Below are 20,431 nucleotides of genomic sequence, written 5' to 3'. Positions count from 1 at the left end.
GTTTAACATTTTGATTTGGTTTTAAATGTTACGTTGTCTTTTGTTTACATTTGTGTAACAGTAAAAACGGTATGTTTTTTCAGGACCAGCATAGGAACAGTGTTATGTCTTCCGAAGTGGTCAATTTACTATTATCTACAGTACCATTACAAGAAAACCACATGGCTTTGTATTTTATATATTGGGCCAAAGCTATGACATTACATTGATGCTCGATTAATACTGCCTTGATTATATCTATTGATATTAGTCAGAGTTCACCGAACCAGAACTTTATATGCACAACGAATAAAGAAACCTTGAACACATGCTTGTGCACAGAAGTGAATGTAAGACAAGTGTAGCGCATCTTTGCATAATAATACAAAAGACAAACGGCAGCCGACCTGCAGCTCATCAAATTAGTTTAGAATTGAAACTCGACATCCAAAACTACACACTTCACAAAGCCCACCATGTCTTCACAGCATGCTACCTGCTGCAATTTACAGTATGAGTTATGGTTTACAGAGCTATAATGTCAAGGGGGCTGCATATATATATATAAATATACTTTATAATGCCAGATCATTGACCTTAAACACGCTGTAAAAACAGTTTACAAGAAAATGTACTTATATAACCTGCTCATTATTTTTTCACATAAAGAAACATACCAACAGTAATGGTATTATGTGCTATTATTATGGTACTCCAAGGTTTATAAAAGGAATTCCATAGCATTTAACCATGGTATATTTCTGTTAGTGTTCAAAAGGATTATTAGCATGTGACTCTCTTCACATAGACCACTGAATCTGAGCGAGCCTGAACATTTAAAAATAAGAGATGAGAAACATAGCTGGCACTTTTGTCAAGCAGAATATTTTTACATCACCTCTAAAATAATGTATCGAAATGTTCTCATCCACTGACTCAAAACACAAGTAAGTTTGCCCGGGCCTTTGGTACATCATCAAGCGGGCTGCCCTGGCTTTTATAACAAAGTCCAATAATAAAAGACATATAGCCGCTTACCTATCCAAAACACGCTGGGCCCTCGGATTGTTAAAGACCTCTGTATTGCTCTCTAGAATAATTTATGTGTACGAGACAGAATCGAGTTTTAATTTTGTTTGTCAAGCTGTCTCCTAAAACAAGCACACGATTAAGATGATAAACAATAATGGTATTAAATGAATCAAATAATAAAACAGCTACTGAACAAGTTCTGGGAGGCTCTGCCAAGGAGAGTGAACGGAATAAATATTCAATTTAATTTGTTATGAGATACTAAAATGTTTCCTAAATGTAAGAGTAATTGTTGTTTTATACAAATGTATCTTTCGTGTTCAACATCAACCTGATATTTAGCAAATACTCATGTACCCATCCTTAACGCTGTGCAAAACGGTTTCACCCTGATTTATGAACCCCCATCATGTGCCAGGTTTTAATTTGCTGATATCTGTACTGTATGAGATGCTCGGACGTCTCGCTGCTAACCCTGTGGGGATTTATACGAGTTATAATTCTAAATTAAAAATACTCTGAGATCCAGACAGGCTGGAATAAGTCATCCTCAGTGAAACAGTTAGAAAGCACAGTTGAAATAAAGGAAGAACGTCACAAGCAGGATTTGAAAATAACAAAGATATAAAGACAACTGAAAATAACAATTACCATTTTACACATTCAGCACTGAAGGGGGACCTTAAAGTTTGGTGTGTTATATTAAAACAGTATTTCGGCCACACTGCAATTTCTTAATCTTTCTAAGGTCACTTCACTCATCCTCCTTTGCGATCCAACTCCATCCACATTTCTCTGATCAGCCTCTCGCCACATGCTGTTACCTGGCCTGCCGCTTTGGCTGCTCTTCAGAAGGATGTCAGACAACACGGCTGTTCAATAATCTCCTTGCTGGCTCATTCCAGCCCTGGCCAAACCGACAAGAAGCGACAGACAGTGTCTGGAGTAAAGGATTTAATGCTTCTTCGTGACACCATTACCCACATCTCTATGGTTCAGACCTTGAACTTTGTCGCCTCTACCGCTGAGACCCCCGTGAGCCCCCAGGAGTCTTTACAGTACATGAATCTGCCGCAGGCTCAATTTAGCCTTCATTGAATGATGCTTCATGTTTTACATACATGGGGTCTCTGTCATGTGACAATGTCTGTGCATGTTTTTTGGAGTGTGGGTTTTTCTGGGTCAGCGTGTCCTTGGTTTTTCAAGGGTTCATCAGGCAATGAGATAAGTGTTGGATTACGTACGGCCAAAATTGGATTTACAAGTTTAACTGTAGTTAATATACGTTGGGTTATGAACTTGTGCTATTGAGTGTTCTTTTACTGCCATCTGGCGGTCGAGATCAAATACTGCACCACGGTTACGTGAATAAAACTTAGTATAATTTTGTGTAGTAGTTACTGTTTTTGAATGAATAAATATCATTCATATTACCGAAATTTAAGCACAAATTAAAATAATGTACAGTAAATTGTACCATATTTTAGTAATTACTGCACTTTGTTAATGTACGTTATACTACAATATTCTGTAGTTTTACTAAACTGTTGTAAATATTCCAGTTTACTTTATTATTAACCGTGGAAAGGCTATCATAAAAATTAGAGCATAAAGGTTTTTACCAGTTTACAATAATAAAGTTTAGCAAATAGTAAAGTATAGTGCAGTATTTTTCCATTTGGGTTCTACAAGTATCATGTCTAAACTCCGTTTTCTTTAATGAGAGAGTCGAAAATTACTAATATGTTCTGTAGGACTTCTGATGAAATCTTTCGCAGAATGTTTGCACAGATTTTCCCCCTACAACAACTATTTACAGGCTGTTTATCCTGTTAATCATCATACATAATATCGCGATAACCGTGGCATAATAGTTCGTACCACTCATTCACTTCCTCCCAGGTGTTCTGAAGACAGAAGATGGTTTTGTGAGAAGAACATGCTGGTTGTCCAGGGTGTTAAGTCTTTGAGAGTCTCAAACTCACATCACTTCCGCATATTCAAACGCATGGGACGTGGGTCAACCAATAGATGCGGTCAGCTGGAGGCTCCGCCCACTCAATGGAAAGCGCATAATAAATTATTTTATTTGCCTGTTTATTCTTACGAAAAATAGGGAAATTATTGCTTTATGCATAGTTGCAATTTTCTAATGGTAAATGAACTGGTTAAGCCGACTTCATACATTATATCACGTGTGGCCAAATTCGTATCCAAGAAAACACATATAGTGATAAACAAGAACATATGACAAGTTTGTTTACAAAATGAGATAACTCCGTTGAAAAAAAGAAAAAATCATGTTTTAATGTATAAGAAAAATACATCTAACTGACACAATAAAACAGAATAAAAACATTAAAACAGAATAAAAACATGATTTTTGAAACTTTTCATATTCAAGTATGAGTTTGTACAAACTGAATTAATGTGCTTCATTGATTAAATGCGTAAAAATATGTTGTTAAATCAGTATAGATATTAAAAATTATGAACCTATAAGGGTTAACAGTGCATGTCTGTAACGATATTGATTACAGCACTTCTAATGAAGTTCTGCATAAGTTTAATTTGGCAACAAACCTTTTAACTTTAATTTATGCAATGTGAAGCTTTCATTTCTTGTGCAACCATGATCAAATGTGTTTTTTCAGTGGCCTTAATGAGGAAAAAACTGAAATTTGGATAGGTACCATGAATACGTCCTGTCTGAGATGGGGTGTGCTAGATAGTCATCTTTGCAGGTTATGTTTAGAATCCCAAATCCAAGTGCTTTGAGACCATTAACCCCAGATGTGATCTGAATTGCACTTTTGTGTGAAAAAGAAGGTCAAGTTCAATTCCTTAACATTAAATATATACATATAAATATTTATGTGTGTACGTGCTAAGGCAGTACAACAGATTAACTAAGTAAGCAAAACTACAAAAATGATTTAAAAACACAAATTGAACGTTCGTTTTTTTATTAAAAAGTAAAATACATAAGGTTTGTATAAACAAACATAAGAAATGTTTCACAGAACATTCCAGGGCTAAAAAACAAAGCACCAAAAATATGGAGTAAAATACACAATATTGAATACTAATGAATGGTCACATGATTAACGTGAACCGATAAATTTTGTATTTGAACTTCATCTGAACAGAATTAATAGGTTAACAAAAGAACAGTTAAAATAGTCTCCAAAACATTTTTCCAATTTCTGTAGTTTTTTTTTACAATGTAAATATTCAAATGCCGTTCAGAGGTAAACATTGCAGAAAAAAGCAGAAGGGCAACAAAAAGTCTTAATCTGACTCAATAATATAAATCTTAAAAGGGAAAAGCATAAATTAACCGCAAGGTGTAGATACTACACATCTGAACATAAAGCTGCACAGTATTTTCAGTACAGCTGCACAACGCAGATAAGACCTTTGGCAGGTTATTTCAAAATGACCTACAGAAAAACCTCAGGTTAGATTAGCACAGCGCATTGCACCAAACAACTCAAAGGGTCCAAAATATTTTTGTAGTAAAGCTTAGTTTTAACCACAAATGTTTCAAAATATTAATTTAATCTTATCTTTCATTTATCATACCCAGTTATGGGTTACAACAAGCAATTAGAATATTTCCTCTTTTCTTTTAAAAAACGGTTCCTTTAACAGGGAAAGCGGACAGCTACAGAATGCCTCTGTATTCAAAAATTACAACAACGTATATCATGACAAACACATGATAAATATACCAAAATCGGCTTGATAGTGTTTAAATCATCAACACGTTTCTATTTCATCTTAAGAAAACCAGACACAGCAAACCTCACCCTGGATATGTAAATCTTAACCATGATAATTGAATTGTATTTTTCTTTGATGTATAACCGTGAGTTTTTGGCTTTGTTTCTTTGTTTTGTTTCATGGTTTGGCTGGTATCAGAAAATGTCGCAGATCCCAAACTGATTTTGGATCTCTTTTTATATCTTGAAGTGCTTCAAGCAGCACATAATAAACGATTTCTGTCATTCTAGCTTTTCTCTTATGATTTAGGACAGTTTCTTTGATTGACTCGCATCACAGGCTCTCAGCCGATCGGTTTAGAGACTCGCCCTCTCGCTCACAACATCCTGGAGGCGTTTAAGCAGGACGTCGTCGTTCTCCTGACGGAGGCATTTGGATGGAGACTCTGTTTCATCTCCCTCCATGGTGAAAGCCCGCTTTTTACTCACGCCACCCTGACGGATCATCTGGTTGATGTCGTTCAGCTCCTAAAAAGAAAACAGTAGAAGGGATTTTAGGGTCCATGAACGTCTTAAAATAAAACGTATGTACTTAATTAAGTGGTCTCTAAAAATAATATATAGCATGACACACCTTGGAAGGGCTTCCGGTGAACTTGTACGTGTAAGTGGCACTGGGTGTGAGACTGGAGCTGTTCTTATGAGGAGACACAAAGATGGAGTGTCTTTGAGACACACGGCGAGGAGAGAGTGGCTGAGCACGAACCGAAGGGAACGGAGATAGCGGAGGAGCTTCCATCTTCAGAAACGCAGCAAAGGGGAAGAGATGGATGGAAACACCAGTGACATTTATCAGACCAGACATACTTTTTAGATAATAGTCAATCAAATAAAATACTATGGCAAACCAATAAACCAACCTTTCCATCGATTGCTGAATGTGCGTATCTAAGAGCAAATGATTTCATCTTTAACACGTAAACAGAGTTGTAGAACTGGATGAGGTCTCCTCTCTCCTCTAATTCGCTGTCTGCCTCTTCACTACCAAACTGTTCTGTCCTCTCATTGGCTGAGGAAATAAAGACAAAGAACTAAATAAAAGTAAGGAAAAGCATGTTACAGCATGCATAACATTCACACTGATTATTCTAGGACTTAATGTGGATTATTCTGTCCTTACATCGGTCTGATGGTGGATCTACTTCCATGTTTTCATCTGACTGTTGTTCTATGAGACGCCTTTTCAGTAAAACACTGCGATACACCTACAAACACAAAATCAAACTGTTTATACACCCCATAAGCTGCAGTTGTAGAAGTCATCACCAAATATATTTACTACCAAATATATTTACTTCCAAATCTAAGTTTTTAAGAAAGCCTACAAATAAAAAGCAGCAGTGATTTCTAACTCATGATGTCACAGGTTTAGAAAGAAGGCTTCCACAGATACTCACATGACTGTTGGCCTGAGGTTGTGTCCGATAGCATTTCATAATGTCCTGAAACGTGTGGTCTTCTTTTGTGATCTGCATAAACATATATATTATACATTTGAATTAAGCTGCATCGTATGCTTGCATCCAAAAAACAGATATAGTCTTTTTGTCTATTATTGGACTAATATTTAACTTTAAGTATAGAATTCAGAACTAATATTACTCTATTAGTAAGGCGCCCGATCCACTAAGGTGCTTTTACGCAGCAGAAAACGCCTGCTGCGAGAGCTTGACCAGCGTTTTATTTTTTCAAGCGAAGGCGCATTGGTTCCTATGATACGCTGAGCGTGAAAAAAAGCTGTGCCTCGGCGCCGAGCGTGCGGAAAAGAATGCAAGCTGCAGGCGTTTTCAAAAAAGGCAATTTCAATTCAATTGAGAAAACGCGCCGTACGCCGAAAGAAACACCCAGACACAGCCCTTAAATGCAATAAGCTGTGTTTTATAGATGACCAACACAACATAAAGCGCCATTAAACACCTTTTAACCACAAAAGAACATGTAAATACATGTACATTTATGCATTTTCCAGATGCTATTATACAAAACAGTTCGTTGAGGCCATGCGTTTTTCACCTTTTTCACGTGACTTTTGCATTGCCAGCGCAATGCTCAACTAATCAAGCTACAGAAACTCCAATAATTTAGTTCCTAGTTGTTCTGATCCTAAAATCTGATTGGACAAGAGGTGTTCCATAAGTGTTGACGTGGATGCTTTACTCTTGTTGTACCTTTGCTATGATGTAGACAGCACAGAGAAGCAACTGGTCCAGATGTCTGTCCTTCATAAGGTCAGTGCAGTGCAGGACAGAGTGTTCAAAACACGTCCAGATCTTTCCTCGCAGATCTGCCGAGATGTCTAGCTTTAGACAAAGGTCACGAAGACGCACGCTGGCTAAATGATATACCTGAAAATAAACACAGGACATGTAAAAGCTAAAAAATGCCATTTTGATTTTAAAGTGTACTAAATTTACATTTAGCAGACGCTTTTATCCAAAGCGACTTACAAGTTGGGTACACAATGGAAGCAATTGGGTCAAACATTAGGACAATAAAAAGCATAAGAGCAATAAAAACATGTCTCACAAAGCCAACGACAGCGTACAGAGCCAAGTTTAGTTTATCTAAGCTTAATAAGCATGATTTTTTTTAGATACATTTGTTAAGAAAAATGTCTCAAAGAAGTGATAAACATTTCCCAAATATTTCTCACCTTTCTGAAGAAGAGGGCAAGGGACCCCGTGCGACGAGGTTTGCTGACGGGTAGCGGCTGTGTGTCATGTCCCGTGGGAGGGGCTGCTGGTCGGCTGGGGGAGGCGGTCAGTAAGACTTGAGCAGTCAGGGAGTTCATGTCATTAGCCTGCAGCTGAATAACTGTAATGCCGCCCATTTCGTTCTTTAACACTGCAAACAGAGGAACAACGAAATGTCAATAACAACTACAAATATCACATCAGGAAAAAAAACTTTCAGGAACTATTTTTAAATCGTACATATTTTTTGCAATTCCTATAGACGGCAAAGCAACAACATAAACAAATGTGGCCATAATTTAAACTCCGGTACACACACACGAAGAGTCCCTGTAGATTATTTCTGATAACAAGAAAAATAAATAAGTAAATTACATTGATTGAAAGTATGTCTAGCCAGAATTATTTTTGGCTACTAGAAGAAGGACTGTTATTTGGCTAAACTAAAATGTGAAACAGTAACCGTATTACAATTATAATACAATGAAATATTAATATAATTAAAATATAAAAGTTAGATTATAAGCCACTAGCAAGACCGCTTAGCAAACACAGACAAAAATTGACTTCGGCACAGGCGCGTGATGAAACCATCAAAAGAATGGTTAAAGGCCATCTAGGCAGTAACACTGTTCATTTGTACTCTCATTCATTTTCTGAGTTAGAACTGTTAGAATAAGGGCTGGGTATCGTTTATGATGTTTCGTTTCACAAGCTCTCGATTCGATTCTCTATTCGAGTCAATGATTGTAGACTTAATACAAGTCCTATAGATATTGTTAAAAACGATCAGTAAACATCAGATTACAATGGTGAATTAAAAAGTGAAATGAGGAGCCACAAACCAGCGTATTAAACTTTAAACACACTTGGGTATATTGAAACAGAACCGTCGCATATCCTGATCAAACAGGATCAGGTTTTTATACATTTAAGATACAGCATTACAAAATTAGCTGTAAAACGAAAAGTGACATCTAGGGGATATAGTAGCAATAACATTCATGCTTTATCGAACACATTTTTTTTAAAACTATTAATCGATTTTTTCTTTCGAGTTGCTGATGCATAAGCTTTATTTGATACTTTTAAAGTAGGAAAATCTAGGATTAAGAGAAAAGTATCAACATAACGGTGAACCCTTACTAAATGAAAGCAGAAGACAAAGTGCTACCTGGCAGTGGAATAGTCAACTGCTGGCCGTTGGCTGTTGACATGGAAAGAAGCGTCGTTGAGGGGAGGTTCTGGTTGTTCTCGGTGGAGCTGGGGAAGATTTTAATGGGGGTGACTGAGAATCTTTTTACAGGGGACTGAGGTGAAGGGTCGTCCCCAAACAAGCGTCTCTTAGCGCTGCCAGCCGCTGGAGAGCTGAAGCGATCGTGAAGCGAGACGGGAGACTGAGGGAGATCTGATTTAGGAATAAGAGAGATTATGCAAATATGTACAGTAGTATGCAGTGAAATCATTTTTCCAAACAGGAAGGTTGGAGTTCCGTCTCATTGGTGAAGTATGTTTAGGTGTGTGTGATGTACCTTTGCGTGCGCTGGAGCCCAGGCCAGTACGGACCTCTCTGATGCGTGGGTGGATGATGGGAGATAGTGCCACCAATGGGAGGTGAGTGGGACCCCCACCACTGTTTCCCGTGTCAAAACTACTTGGAAAGTTCACCTATGACAGACACGCAAATACATAATCTTTTCCCCTTCAAATCCAGGATCACAGTAATATTTGTAGTAGTAATAATAATAGTTGTTCCTCTGCTTATAAAAACAAACAGAAATCGCAACACAATTACAAATGAAGACAGCACAAATGCTGTTCCTGTAGCACAACTGCTAAAGATTGCGTATACACACCTCCTCTACGGTGGGAACTTTATGGTTGGCGTTACTCAGTGCGTTCCACAAGGCAGAGTCTCTAGTCCAGGCTTTGCTCTCCAGCACCTGCTCCTCTATACCGTTCAAATGCTTCACCATGTCTCTGGACAAACCCTCCTCAGAGCGGATGAACACCTCGATCACCTACACAAACACCCCATACGTGTTCTGATGTAGAACTCCATTAAATCATACCACACCAAAATGATTCGAAACTAAAAGCACAAATCCTTGTTTACCTTGTAAAAGTAGAAAGGAGGTATCTTAAAGATTTCAAGTATCCAGGGGAAGGTTCTCTGGGAACTGTAAGCGAACAGCACCAGCTCCAGACAGCACGCCAGCAAAGAGCAATGAAGCACCTCCTGCTCTAAGAGGACCTGGTGGAGAACAGGAAAGAGAGAGATGGAAGTGAGTATCTCACACAAAAGCAGTGGTGGTATAAATTACATTTTAAATGTATATTAATTTTTCTCAACCAAATACGCTGGGTGTCGGAGTTGAAGGCACTGCGACTTACGGTCATGTCTTTCCCCTGAAGTCTCTTCATCTCCTGAGTCATGATGTTCTCCAGTATCTTAAAGTAAAAGATCTCAGCCAGCTTCAGACGATTCTCTGCAAAATCTACACAAAGCAACCTGTAGATAAAAAAACTTGCTAATACATAAGAAACATTTATTAAACATCAAATTTATTTACCCATATGTGCTCCCGGCAGATCATCTGTGGGTTTGGTGTAGGCCTCTTTGAAACTCTCTCCCATGGTCTTTACTCGGTTCAGAATGGCTTGAGTGGGATTTCGAGAGCAGGAACTGTAAAACACAAACAAAAAAAAGAATTGTTACAAAATTTCTCAAGTCATTAAACATCCCTGCAATACTAAAGGCCTGAATCATCTTGTATTGGACACAATGAATCAATCAATACAATATCTCTTATACATTTTGAGGTGTAATCTGGTTATCCAAAGACTTTTTGGAGCTGCTGTGACTCTTGTAAATTAGAAAGTGTCTAATTTAATTATTGTATATTTGTAGATTGCTCATGCAGAGATTTTGAAGATGCTTACTTGAAGACCTGAAGGAGAGCAGTGCTGGGTGCATTGCGAAGGCCGGACACCATGCCCTGCAGTCTACTCACGCTTTGAGTGGCTGAAGAAACAGGGGTGACCAACACCTCTTTCTCCTTCAAATACCGTCGACCTGTTAGAGGAGTAGAAGGTGCGAGGGAGCGTGTCTGCACAACAACAAAGAGAAAAAGTAAGTGATTCTTGTATGGAACTTGAGATTTGTCATTTAATATTTGATTATCTATTTTTCAAATTAAAATATGCTCAAGAAAAAGTTTGGCACCTTCTCAAAGTGCTGCTGTAGATTGTTCTCCACCTGCATGCGGGCAGACATTTGACCTGCCGGAGGTTCAGCTGTGGATTTGCGTGGCGTGCCGATCTCCTCGTCAGCATCAGCTCCCAAAAACACTCGCTCATCAAAATCACCAACAGTCAAGACGTATTCCTCATATTCCCGGTTTATGGCTTTACTATGAAACCAAGAAAACTATGAACTACTATGTATTTATGTCACACTGTAAATAAAAGTCATTCAAATGCTAAATTAAACCAAATCACATAAAACATGATAAATGCTTACTTGTTGTCTTGGAAGTTCGGTATGTCAAGTAATTCATTCAGAGATTCAGGATCACCTTTTAGTATCTAAGCAAAACAATGTATTTTATTAACTCTTTCACCGCCATCGACGAGTTATCTCGTCATTTAAAAAAAAACGCTTTGACAAAAAAACGCTTTGACAAAAAAAACGCTTTGACAAAAAAAACGCTTTGGATTAATTATCTCAGCTGATGCATTTTTAAAGAAACCTACCCACATCTAGGGAGTGATAAAAAAGAACAAATGGAAAAAGAAAACGGTTTCTTTTGTTTAAAAGCTGAGACTCTGTTCTTTCATTTGATATATTTTTTGTCCATATATTCTTTACAGAAAATTTACTGTGAGCCATTAAAGTTGGGTGAAAGTGTTAAAAAACGCTGGCGTAGGCTGGCAACTTTTTTTTAAAAAGGCTGGCGGCGAATGAGTCAAGACTTAAGCTGCCTGAAAAAAACACTATAAATAATAAAGATGTATGTGTGTGAGTGAGTGTCTTACTCGTTTCTCAAACAATCTCTTCATGTAGGGTTTAAAGTAATGTTCCTTTATGCCTTTAGCCTCCACCACAAGGCCATCATGCAGTTCACACAGCTTGTCAATAACACACGGCATCTCCATCACATTCTCAGCATCCTTTGGTAGTCCTAAGAAATAACACACGTTTCCTCTTAAATGTCACAAAGAGGAAACCTTACGGATCTAATACAACATAAACAGATTGATCCATAGCATCATGCCAGCAATTCAGCTGTTAAAGAGCTGGGCTACAGATACCCAAGAGGTGGAGAAACTCAATCAATTCTTTATTGCTTATCAAACAGCCAGGTTTAGGGACTTTACCTCTGAAGTATTGATTGATCAGATCTTTCTTGTTGGAGCACATGAGAGCATTGCAGAACACCAGGTCCAGACAGCAGAGTAGAAGATGATAGGAGTTGACCAGATCATCTCCAATCATACGGAAATTACCTGAAACAGATACAGATCACTGTACCATTCCCAAATGTTTTACAAGCCAAAGCATTCAGTTCTTTGTTAAAAGAAGATTTTTTATTGATGTCACAGATGTTTAATTATTTATTTCTTGAAGATAACCGGGATCTCTGGTATTGGTCTTATTTAAACCACATTGACTGTCTCCAACACCACAACAGCTTCTAAAGGTCAGCTTACCTTTTGTATACACAAAGAGTGTCCAACAGAACTTGAAAACATCACTGATGTGGCACGGAAGACGTCTAAAGAAAAGACATTATTGAGCAAAATTTTCTTCAAGTAAGCTTGAGAACAGAAAAACGGGAAAAAGGAAGATTTTACCTGTGTTTGCGGCTTCTAGACAAGCGGGGAGGTTCACCCTGTGGATCCTGAAACATGTCCAAAAATATCGGCTCGAATTTACGAAAAATCACAGTTGACACTTCGAAATTCCGCTCAAGCCGACCGACGCGGTTGCGAAAATCCTGAGAGAGATTAGACATGTCCGACCATTTCTTCATCTTGCTGAAGAACTGGATCAAACTGAAAGAAAGTAAATTCACATATTTACTCATTTATGTCAGATAAAAAAATCGAATGTGGGTAAATATGATTTGTTGCAATCTCAAATAACAGGTCAACATAATTCTATTCCATCACAAGGATGGGAATTACAAAAAATATGATGTTGATATGTGCGTCCACAATTTTTGGTTTACAATCTGCCTACCTGAGCTTAGAAGAGCGCAGTATCCTTGTAAGAGAAACACAGTTGCCCTCCATCACGCCTCGTCCCACAGTGGGAATGGAGCTCTTTCTACACGCAGCATACAGAGCGCAAGCCAGCCAGTGCACGATATCACCCTGAGACAATCAAAGACACATTATACATTAAATCTTTGCTATATACAGTAAAACATTTGCAAGTAACAAAGCAAGTGAAGGATAGTACATGTCACCCTGCCTGTTTACACCCGATATTGAAATTAGTTTCATGCGATCCACTCACAAGAGGTCAAGCAGCTGTTTACAACTTTAGTAAGCACATTTGATGGGATTTAAACGGACGTGTCATGATCACACCTAATCGCTATATAAGTGTTTTATGGCAAATGAGTTAAAAGTCTTTTGGAATTTATATGAGAGATATCGTTTAATTGGTCTGATTAAAAGATATTTATTAGGGACTAGTACTTGTGGATCTAACTATAAAATGAAGCCATGTGACAGCATTAAGGTCAAGTTTATTGGATGAATTCAACACACCCTGCAATTATAATACTCCACGATACTTAAAAATGAGCTTCTTACAATATAATGTCAACAAATATCGCACTTTTTAGCGTTTGTGATAAAGCCAAAAATATAAATGGCTACTACTACCTGCGTGAAAATATCCTTCAGCATTTTTACTGTAAACTTAAGTACACTATACTTCCCTACAGCTTTCCTGTAGCTCAGTGGTAAGAGCAAGGTTGTGGGTTCGATCCCAGGGGATTGCAAATACCTATGTAAAATGTATAGGATAAAGCAATGTAAGTCGCTTAAGATAAAAGCGTCTGCCAAATGCATAAATGTAAATGTAAACCGCAGAAAAAAACTTCAACCTTAAAATTGTACATATTAACACTAAAGTACACAATACTGCAGTATACACTACAGTTATTACTACACAACTTATTAGCAAACATTAATGATGTAAAAAACGTACTAAATTAACTGTTAGCATAAATACTTCCGTAAACTACAGTCGTCACGTTCCTGTGAATGTTTACATGAAACTCTTATTATGTAGTGAAAACATGGCAATACCAGAAGTGTAAAATATATCAAAGCACTGAAGAACTACAATTTAGATATACCATATGGCTTTGTGTCATTCAAATGTACTACAAGGAATACCATGGTATATATCCCAAAACAAGGTAACTTTAACAGTTATTGTTAAACCTTTAGAAATGCGCTAGTGGCTGGTTAATGCAAGCTTGACCAAGTAACGTTAATACCCGCGTTTCTTTTAAACTAACTAAATAAAACACACATGAAATAAACAACGAGTAGTTGTCACGCGTTTCATAAAGTTATAATGTGAAGTAAAGAGATGTAGAGCGTCACCTCGAGCGTGTATGTGTTACAGATGGAGGTGAAGTTTTGAAGCGCCTCCGTCGCCGTTTCTTCGTCCATGTTTAACTCCTGACAGAGCGCGTCCAGACTCCTGCGGACGGAGCCGTCGTCCGATTTAACCGACTCCGAATCGGTTTCATCCCCTCGCATCGCGGCGGCCCGTTTAAAATCGTTAAAATCCGACGGAAGAAAGTGTTTGTGAAAAAAAACACGGAACGCCGCCGACCTCCTGATGCTATCCCACAATGCCGAGCTCCGCAAATGGCGCGAAACCGGGCTCCTCTCGGCCAATGGGAGGCGAGGGGGTGTTGACGTCACTACAACAACAAAGACGGCGAGACAGCATGGAGGATTTAAACTGCCCGTGAAACGTGAACTAGCAAGTTTGCAAATATGGCTTTGACTGCGTTGTTTTGCAGAGATAAAATAATTGATAGTAGCAAATATGTTCATGTTAAGACAATGTGCGAGTTAAAGCGGGTTTAAAATGAAGTGACATTATAGGACACCAGAGACTTGCGAGAAGGAACCATAGAATAAATAAATAACGTAAAACTATGTTAATACTATTTGTACTCAGTCCCTCATAAATGTTTTTTAGTGAAACCATGGTTAATTTACATAAATAAAGCAAAGTATTTGTTAATGTTAAAAAATGTGATTTTACAGTGTATTTGTTGATATTTTATTATTTGTGACTTTACACCCTCAATAAGCCTACTGACTTATTGTTATTATTTATCTAATTTAATTCGATCAATTAGTTATACTAATCATCAATCATTTATATTCATTAACATTGATTCTTCTCATATCAAACACACCACATTTTACCAAATTCATATGCATTTAAATATCCCAAACTTTTGCATCCTACGCTTTGTATTTTGGTGTAGGACAATTGACCACATATCATTTCAGCACGGTCAATGTTGAGTTATAAAACAACTACACTAAATAACTAAATAAGAGTCTACCGATTTAAAACACAATTTTACAGACAAACTACTTACTATCAGACATATTGACTTGAAAGTTGAAAGTCATCTTTTATTGCACAATAAAAGATCACATACCATGGTTTGAAATATATTGTTGGTCCACATTGGTGTACAGGAGCAATTGGAAATGAATAAAAAAAGATATCCCCAAAATAAAATACAAATAAAATAAAACACTCAGCATTTCTGCTGATTTCATACCAAGAGTATAAGTTCACTGTTTACGTCTTGTATCTCGGAATCATCCCAAATATATAGTGCACTTGGATGTAACTATGAACTTACAGTGCTTTCCTGTCCTGAACACTGAACGTTATTAGTTTTGTCAAATTCATTCAACTTGATTTAACAGGTGCTAAGGTAACGGAACTTCCCAACAGGCTCAATACAAACAAGCTACATAGTGTGATGCTCTAACATGTCTTGAAAAGTATGGACCCAATTTTTATTGGTCTGGCTTTGCAGCTCTGGTATAAGAAACACGCCATCGTAGCCTTCCTCGCATGACTTTTTTAAGTGTGAGAACTGCTTTGGATGCTGTGATTGGAACGTATTATAGCAGGTCCAGGCATGCAAACACAGACATAGTGGCAAAGCAAAATCAGTTTGGTCTCCTACTGCGTGCATATTGAAAGCACTGAATGTTGGGTCTTATCCCGGCCATTATAACACTGGTATATGGTACCAAAATGTCCAATTCTCTTGTTTCTGTTACAGAAATTTGCTGTTTAAAGCTGCAACAATGAATACCTTTTAAAAAAATCCATAAATGGTGGGACAGTAAAGTACTTGGTACTCATACTAAGTGTTTTTGGAGCAATTATCCAGAGACATACACAAGTGCCAAACTGTGCCCAGATATTTATACACACAGATACAGTCCATGTTTCTGTTTTCGAAACATTTCAGATTGCATGAAATGTAACAATGTATCAGTGTAGACATTCCATAGTAGGAAAACATCCAAAACCTGGAGACAGCAAATTTATGTACATGTTGCAATACACAGGGAGACGACATTAAGACGGGAAAACACAATAAATACAGGGAATATTAAAACATTTATAAATGACCAAATATTTGTATCTGGGGAAAAGAAGGTTATTTGGAGTGTTTTAATACAGAAATTTAATAAATATTATTTTAATATCAAATGAGCCTAAATACTGCACCATTTTTGTTTGTTTTGAAAACCAGGTCAATTCAATAAGGTGGAGTGTTTTTTGATTTCCCAACAAGATTGTTGCATTTTCAAACTATACATTACCAACAGACAGAACATCTTATAAAATTAATACACTTACAACCAGAAAAGTAGCATTCTCAGCAACAGTCTGACCTCTCTAGCTGTACATGTGCTGGCTGTGCATCTGCCGAATGGTTTTAATAGAGTTATGAGCTTATTTAAACATCATAAGCGAGGGATATGTTATCGTTTACAAATCTAAGGTCTGCAGGATTTTGTTTACTAGATGTTGTTGAAAATGCAATGTGGAGACTATCCAGAAAGATCCATTTTTAACCTTTAGAAATGCAACAGACTTTGTGCTTTCCAATGCTGTTTTGAATAAGTCGGCATGATTCACAAAAACCACAGAAGAGAAACCGACCTTGCAATTTCACATGTACCACCCTACATCTATTTGAAGTTTTAAAAGAACTGCACCAGATGTCACTTCCCAGAGGCCAATGGCCTTCACAACCAGAGCGTTCGCATTGAAACTAGCATGACCGAGACTGCTTCCCAAAACGCTGACACTTTACACAAGATACATATTTTCCAACATAAAGATGTAACAAACATCCATATATAAATGCTAAATAAGGCTTTGCAGATGTAACACAATAAAAAAGATGTGAGAAATGAAAAAAATTGTAGTATTTGGTGAATTTGGCAAAGAGTAAAAAGAGCAAAATAAATTACATGGCGTCACGTGGAGTGACAAGGCAACGACAGCATGTTGTTTCAAGGGTGACCATGATTTTCAGACGAGAAATATACAGTACAGGTTTACACAGATCAAAATGTACAGGAAGTGACGTGTGCAAGCGTGCGCATGCGTCCACACAAACACGAAAAACAAACTGACGGAACACAATTACAGGTAAACATTCACCGAAAGGACTGTGCAAAAATGTTTTCACATCAGGAAACTGAAAAAAAAAGTGATGTGTATGAGAAGTTGGAAAATTAATACTCCCACATAATAGAGACCCTGTAGAGTTTGGGGGAGAAAAAGGTTTACCTCTGGTTATCAACTAGTGTAAAAGATTTCAAATAAAAGAAGCAATAGTGCTAAACTTTTTTTTACAGTTTCCCCCAAAATGCGGCATACTGGCGAGGAAAAAAAAACATTGTGTGCTTGTAAACAAAAGTAACAGCAATATACAGCAAGATAGATTTACATGTTTGCAAAAGTTCTGGTTGGTTTTACTCTAAGGTATTTTCAAATGCACAGAGACCAATGATACTCATAACGGAGATCTTTCTGTCGACCCCATCAACCCACGCGGGTCTTTACAGATTAAAGAAGAACTCCATATATTTTGGGGGGGGTAAAGTTATTTTCATTTACTTGCTTTTCCGTCTGCCTTTACACCCTCATGTACAGCACTGCCCTTGTGCGTTCAGCACCCTAAACTCAACAACGGTTAGACAAATCCCAACGTGGGCATATTATCAAAGTGACACTGTGGAACAAAAAAAAGAAAAAACGAAACAAAATAAATCAATCTCAGGATTGTTCTTTGCTATAAATTTCAAGCCTTGCTTTTGGAGTTTCCATTGCACTCACACCATCTATAGCTTTGTTAAGATTCTGGATAAAATCTTACGCTTTGATTCACTATAATGATTATGTAGCAGCAAGCAACTAAAAACAAAATACTGTGGTCCGCCGGAAACATATCAGATGTAGATTGATCTATGAGATGTGCCTATGCTTTACATTATTTTGAGAAACGAATCTTGCGTGCGTGCCTCGTCTGTGATATTTCAAACACCGATTCTACATGACAGTGGGCTCTTTTTTTATAATAATAGCATTTAAAGGCTTTCTGAAGATCTGGAAAATATATTAGCGATAACACCTGACTGGAAAGGAAAAACGGGGGCATCTCCAGGTGCTTTCTCCATAAACAGAGACATTTTCGAGTATCCATTACCATGATGCAAAAGGAACACTGAAACACCAAGATGATGTCGTCCCTTTGTAAGATCAAGACCTTTGAGGGCTTTCATGCTTGAAATGTCTATTTTTTTTGCATACACCCAAAGGTATAGTGGATGTCAGTGATATTACAAGTATGACTGGGCAGATCTATAAACAACATGTTGATAATCAAATTTCTATACACAAACCTTTACTGACACGACACAAAAGTACTGTGAGGTGGATTCTAGTCTTCACCGTCACGTGAACCGCAGGCCTCCCCAGCGATCTCTCCCTTTTCCGCCATCTCTTTTTTAGTACTTTTCTCCTCAGAAGGATCATTTTTAGGGTCAGAAGGATCATTGACCTGAGCTAAATCTACATCAGGCCTATCGTCTTCCATCTCGCACTCTTGATTCTTTCGTTCTGTTGTCTGCTCGACTTTAAGCCCCTTGACTTCCAAGCCATCGACCTGAACGACAACATTCCCACTTACTTCAACCACTCTCTTCCTCTTTCTCTTGGGGCTGCCCGTGCTGTCTGCGGCGGGCATAGCGGGCAGCGCCATTATACTGCCGGGTGGCAAGAACATGTGCGGATAGAGCAAGCTATGGGACATTCCCGGGATAAGGAAGGGGTTAAAGGTCAAATGGCTGCCGCTGCTTGTGATACTACTAGAACTGCTGGTGGCTGCACCTGTAGAGACCGTACCGGGCGTTATTTTCCTCTCTTCCCCGCCTTGCTTGGTCTCCTCCTTATTCCTTTTCTCCGTGCTCATCGGAGAGCCTGCTTTGTCCGTCTGCGCCGTGGTGTCCGAACTATCCGCTGAGCTGGAGGTTGAGGTAACTGTGGTGGAGTTCGTAGAAGTCCCGCTTGCAGAGGCAGATGATGCGGTAGCTGTGGAAACCGTTGAGGTTGCCGTGGACAGCGGCTGTGTCATCATCCCACCCACGTGTGCGCTATACATGGGCGGTTGCACGGCAGTCATGCCATGGAGCATCATGGGTAGCATGCCGAGACCATTCTTGCCATCGTCTCCTGACGCTACAGTGGTAGCAAAACCGTGAGGAAAGCCCATGATCCCCGTTAATGGGATGCCCGGGACATTGCGTAGATTGGTTAAGCTAACCAGGTCCATGCTTCCAATGAGACCACCGTTCATGAAGAGCGGAGCCATTCCAGCAGGGAGCTCTGGAGCTTTGGGCATCTCGCAGCGAGGACGCCTGCCTCTTCTTCGTGGACCTGGTTCCCGGCATACGGGCCCAGAGAGGATGCGAGTGAATTTTCCTTCAGGGAGAAAGCCCTGGAAAAGTGAAATTTAAAATATGTATCAGGTTAAAAGGCAAATTCTTTTAATTGAATCAATAAACATAGAAACAACTGTCTTATACATTAAAGTGTTTTCAATCTTTAGACTGCTAGTGCATGTTTCTCATTATCTTAATGTGTACTTGTGCTGTAAAACCTTTTTATTAAGTCTGAAAAATCATATGCAACACATCTACATCAGACGTGTTTGAGCAAGATGACTAAAACTGAGAGGAATGCACTCTAATGCACCAGATATGATGGTACTAGCCATTGAGCAGATGTTTTTCATCCAATAAATTATAAGGACAGTCTCCCCAGACGAACATTCAAGTTCGTTGTTCAAGGACAGCAAGGTGCAACTTTAACATTTGAGATCCATTAAAGCTGACTTTCCAATGTCTCTCGTGTAATAACCTCTAATGCACTGACAGAGTGAGAATATATTACTCACAGAGTGCTTTACCACATCCGCCCAATCAGGTGCCACACAATACTCAGAGTTTGCATCCAGCCATCTAGAAAGCTCCTTTATGGCTGGAGCCATAGCACCCCCAAGCTGTAACCAAAGAAATTGCAGAATTTAAAATTGCAATAAATCAAGCAACCGAATATTGTAAAAGTGTACATGATGAGGTGTTTGTTACCCTGCGGCCTGTGCTTCTGTGCACCACAGGGACCCTCTCCTCTCCGGTTAGGGAGTTGATATCTAGTTTGGTTGGGTCTTTGCAGCGATGCCTTCTCTGCTTTGGACGATCCAAGAAGCTATGCAGCATGCTTGCGCTCTGTGACTGCGAAAGACAAAGGAAAGAGGTTTGCTTCAGATTGGAAAGCCAAATGTG

At 38.5% G+C, this 20,431-nt stretch overlaps 2 protein-coding genes across 4 annotated transcripts in view; both read right to left on the bottom strand.

The window, feature by feature from the left end:
- Positions 1–3,966: 3,966 nt before the first annotated feature.
- On the bottom strand, positions 3,967–14,408 carry rbl1 (retinoblastoma-like 1 (p107)). The gene is made up of 22 exons (XM_056751479.1): positions 14,120–14,408; positions 12,735–12,868; positions 12,347–12,547; positions 12,203–12,267; positions 11,870–11,998; positions 11,528–11,673; positions 11,013–11,077; positions 10,716–10,902; positions 10,433–10,599; positions 10,063–10,175; positions 9,884–9,987; positions 9,606–9,743; positions 9,346–9,510; positions 9,022–9,157; positions 8,664–8,897; positions 7,450–7,640; positions 6,965–7,141; positions 6,194–6,265; positions 5,917–6,001; positions 5,657–5,805; positions 5,371–5,535; positions 3,967–5,264 (listed from the first exon to the last, which is right to left on the bottom strand). The coding sequence occupies exons 1-22, from the start codon at positions 14,276–14,278 to the stop codon at positions 5,094–5,096; spliced, it is 3,153 nt and encodes a 1,050-aa protein (XP_056607457.1). The 5' UTR covers positions 14,279–14,408; the 3' UTR covers positions 3,967–5,093.
- A 744-nt stretch (positions 14,409–15,152) lies between these two features.
- Positions 15,153–20,431, bottom strand: part of chd6 (chromodomain helicase DNA binding protein 6) — a 33,284-nt gene continuing 28,005 nt past the window's right edge. For all 3 annotated transcript variants that reach the window (XM_056751475.1, XM_056751476.1, XM_056751477.1), the window contains 3 exons: positions 20,237–20,380; positions 20,044–20,148; positions 15,153–19,584 (listed from right to left, as the gene is read on the bottom strand). In XM_056751475.1, coding sequence (XP_056607453.1) covers positions 18,529–19,584; positions 20,044–20,148; positions 20,237–20,380 — 1,305 coding nt within the window. In that variant the 3' untranslated portion in view covers positions 15,153–18,528. The remainder of the gene's footprint in view (positions 19,585–20,043; positions 20,149–20,236; positions 20,381–20,431) is intronic.

This window comes from Triplophysa dalaica, chromosome 6 (assembly GCF_015846415.1).
Source record: "Triplophysa dalaica isolate WHDGS20190420 chromosome 6, ASM1584641v1, whole genome shotgun sequence".
Classification (NCBI taxonomy): domain Eukaryota; kingdom Metazoa; phylum Chordata; class Actinopteri; order Cypriniformes; family Nemacheilidae; genus Triplophysa; species Triplophysa dalaica.
The sequence above is the reverse complement of the archived record's forward strand: the minus strand, read 5'-3'. Positions and strand labels throughout refer to the sequence as shown.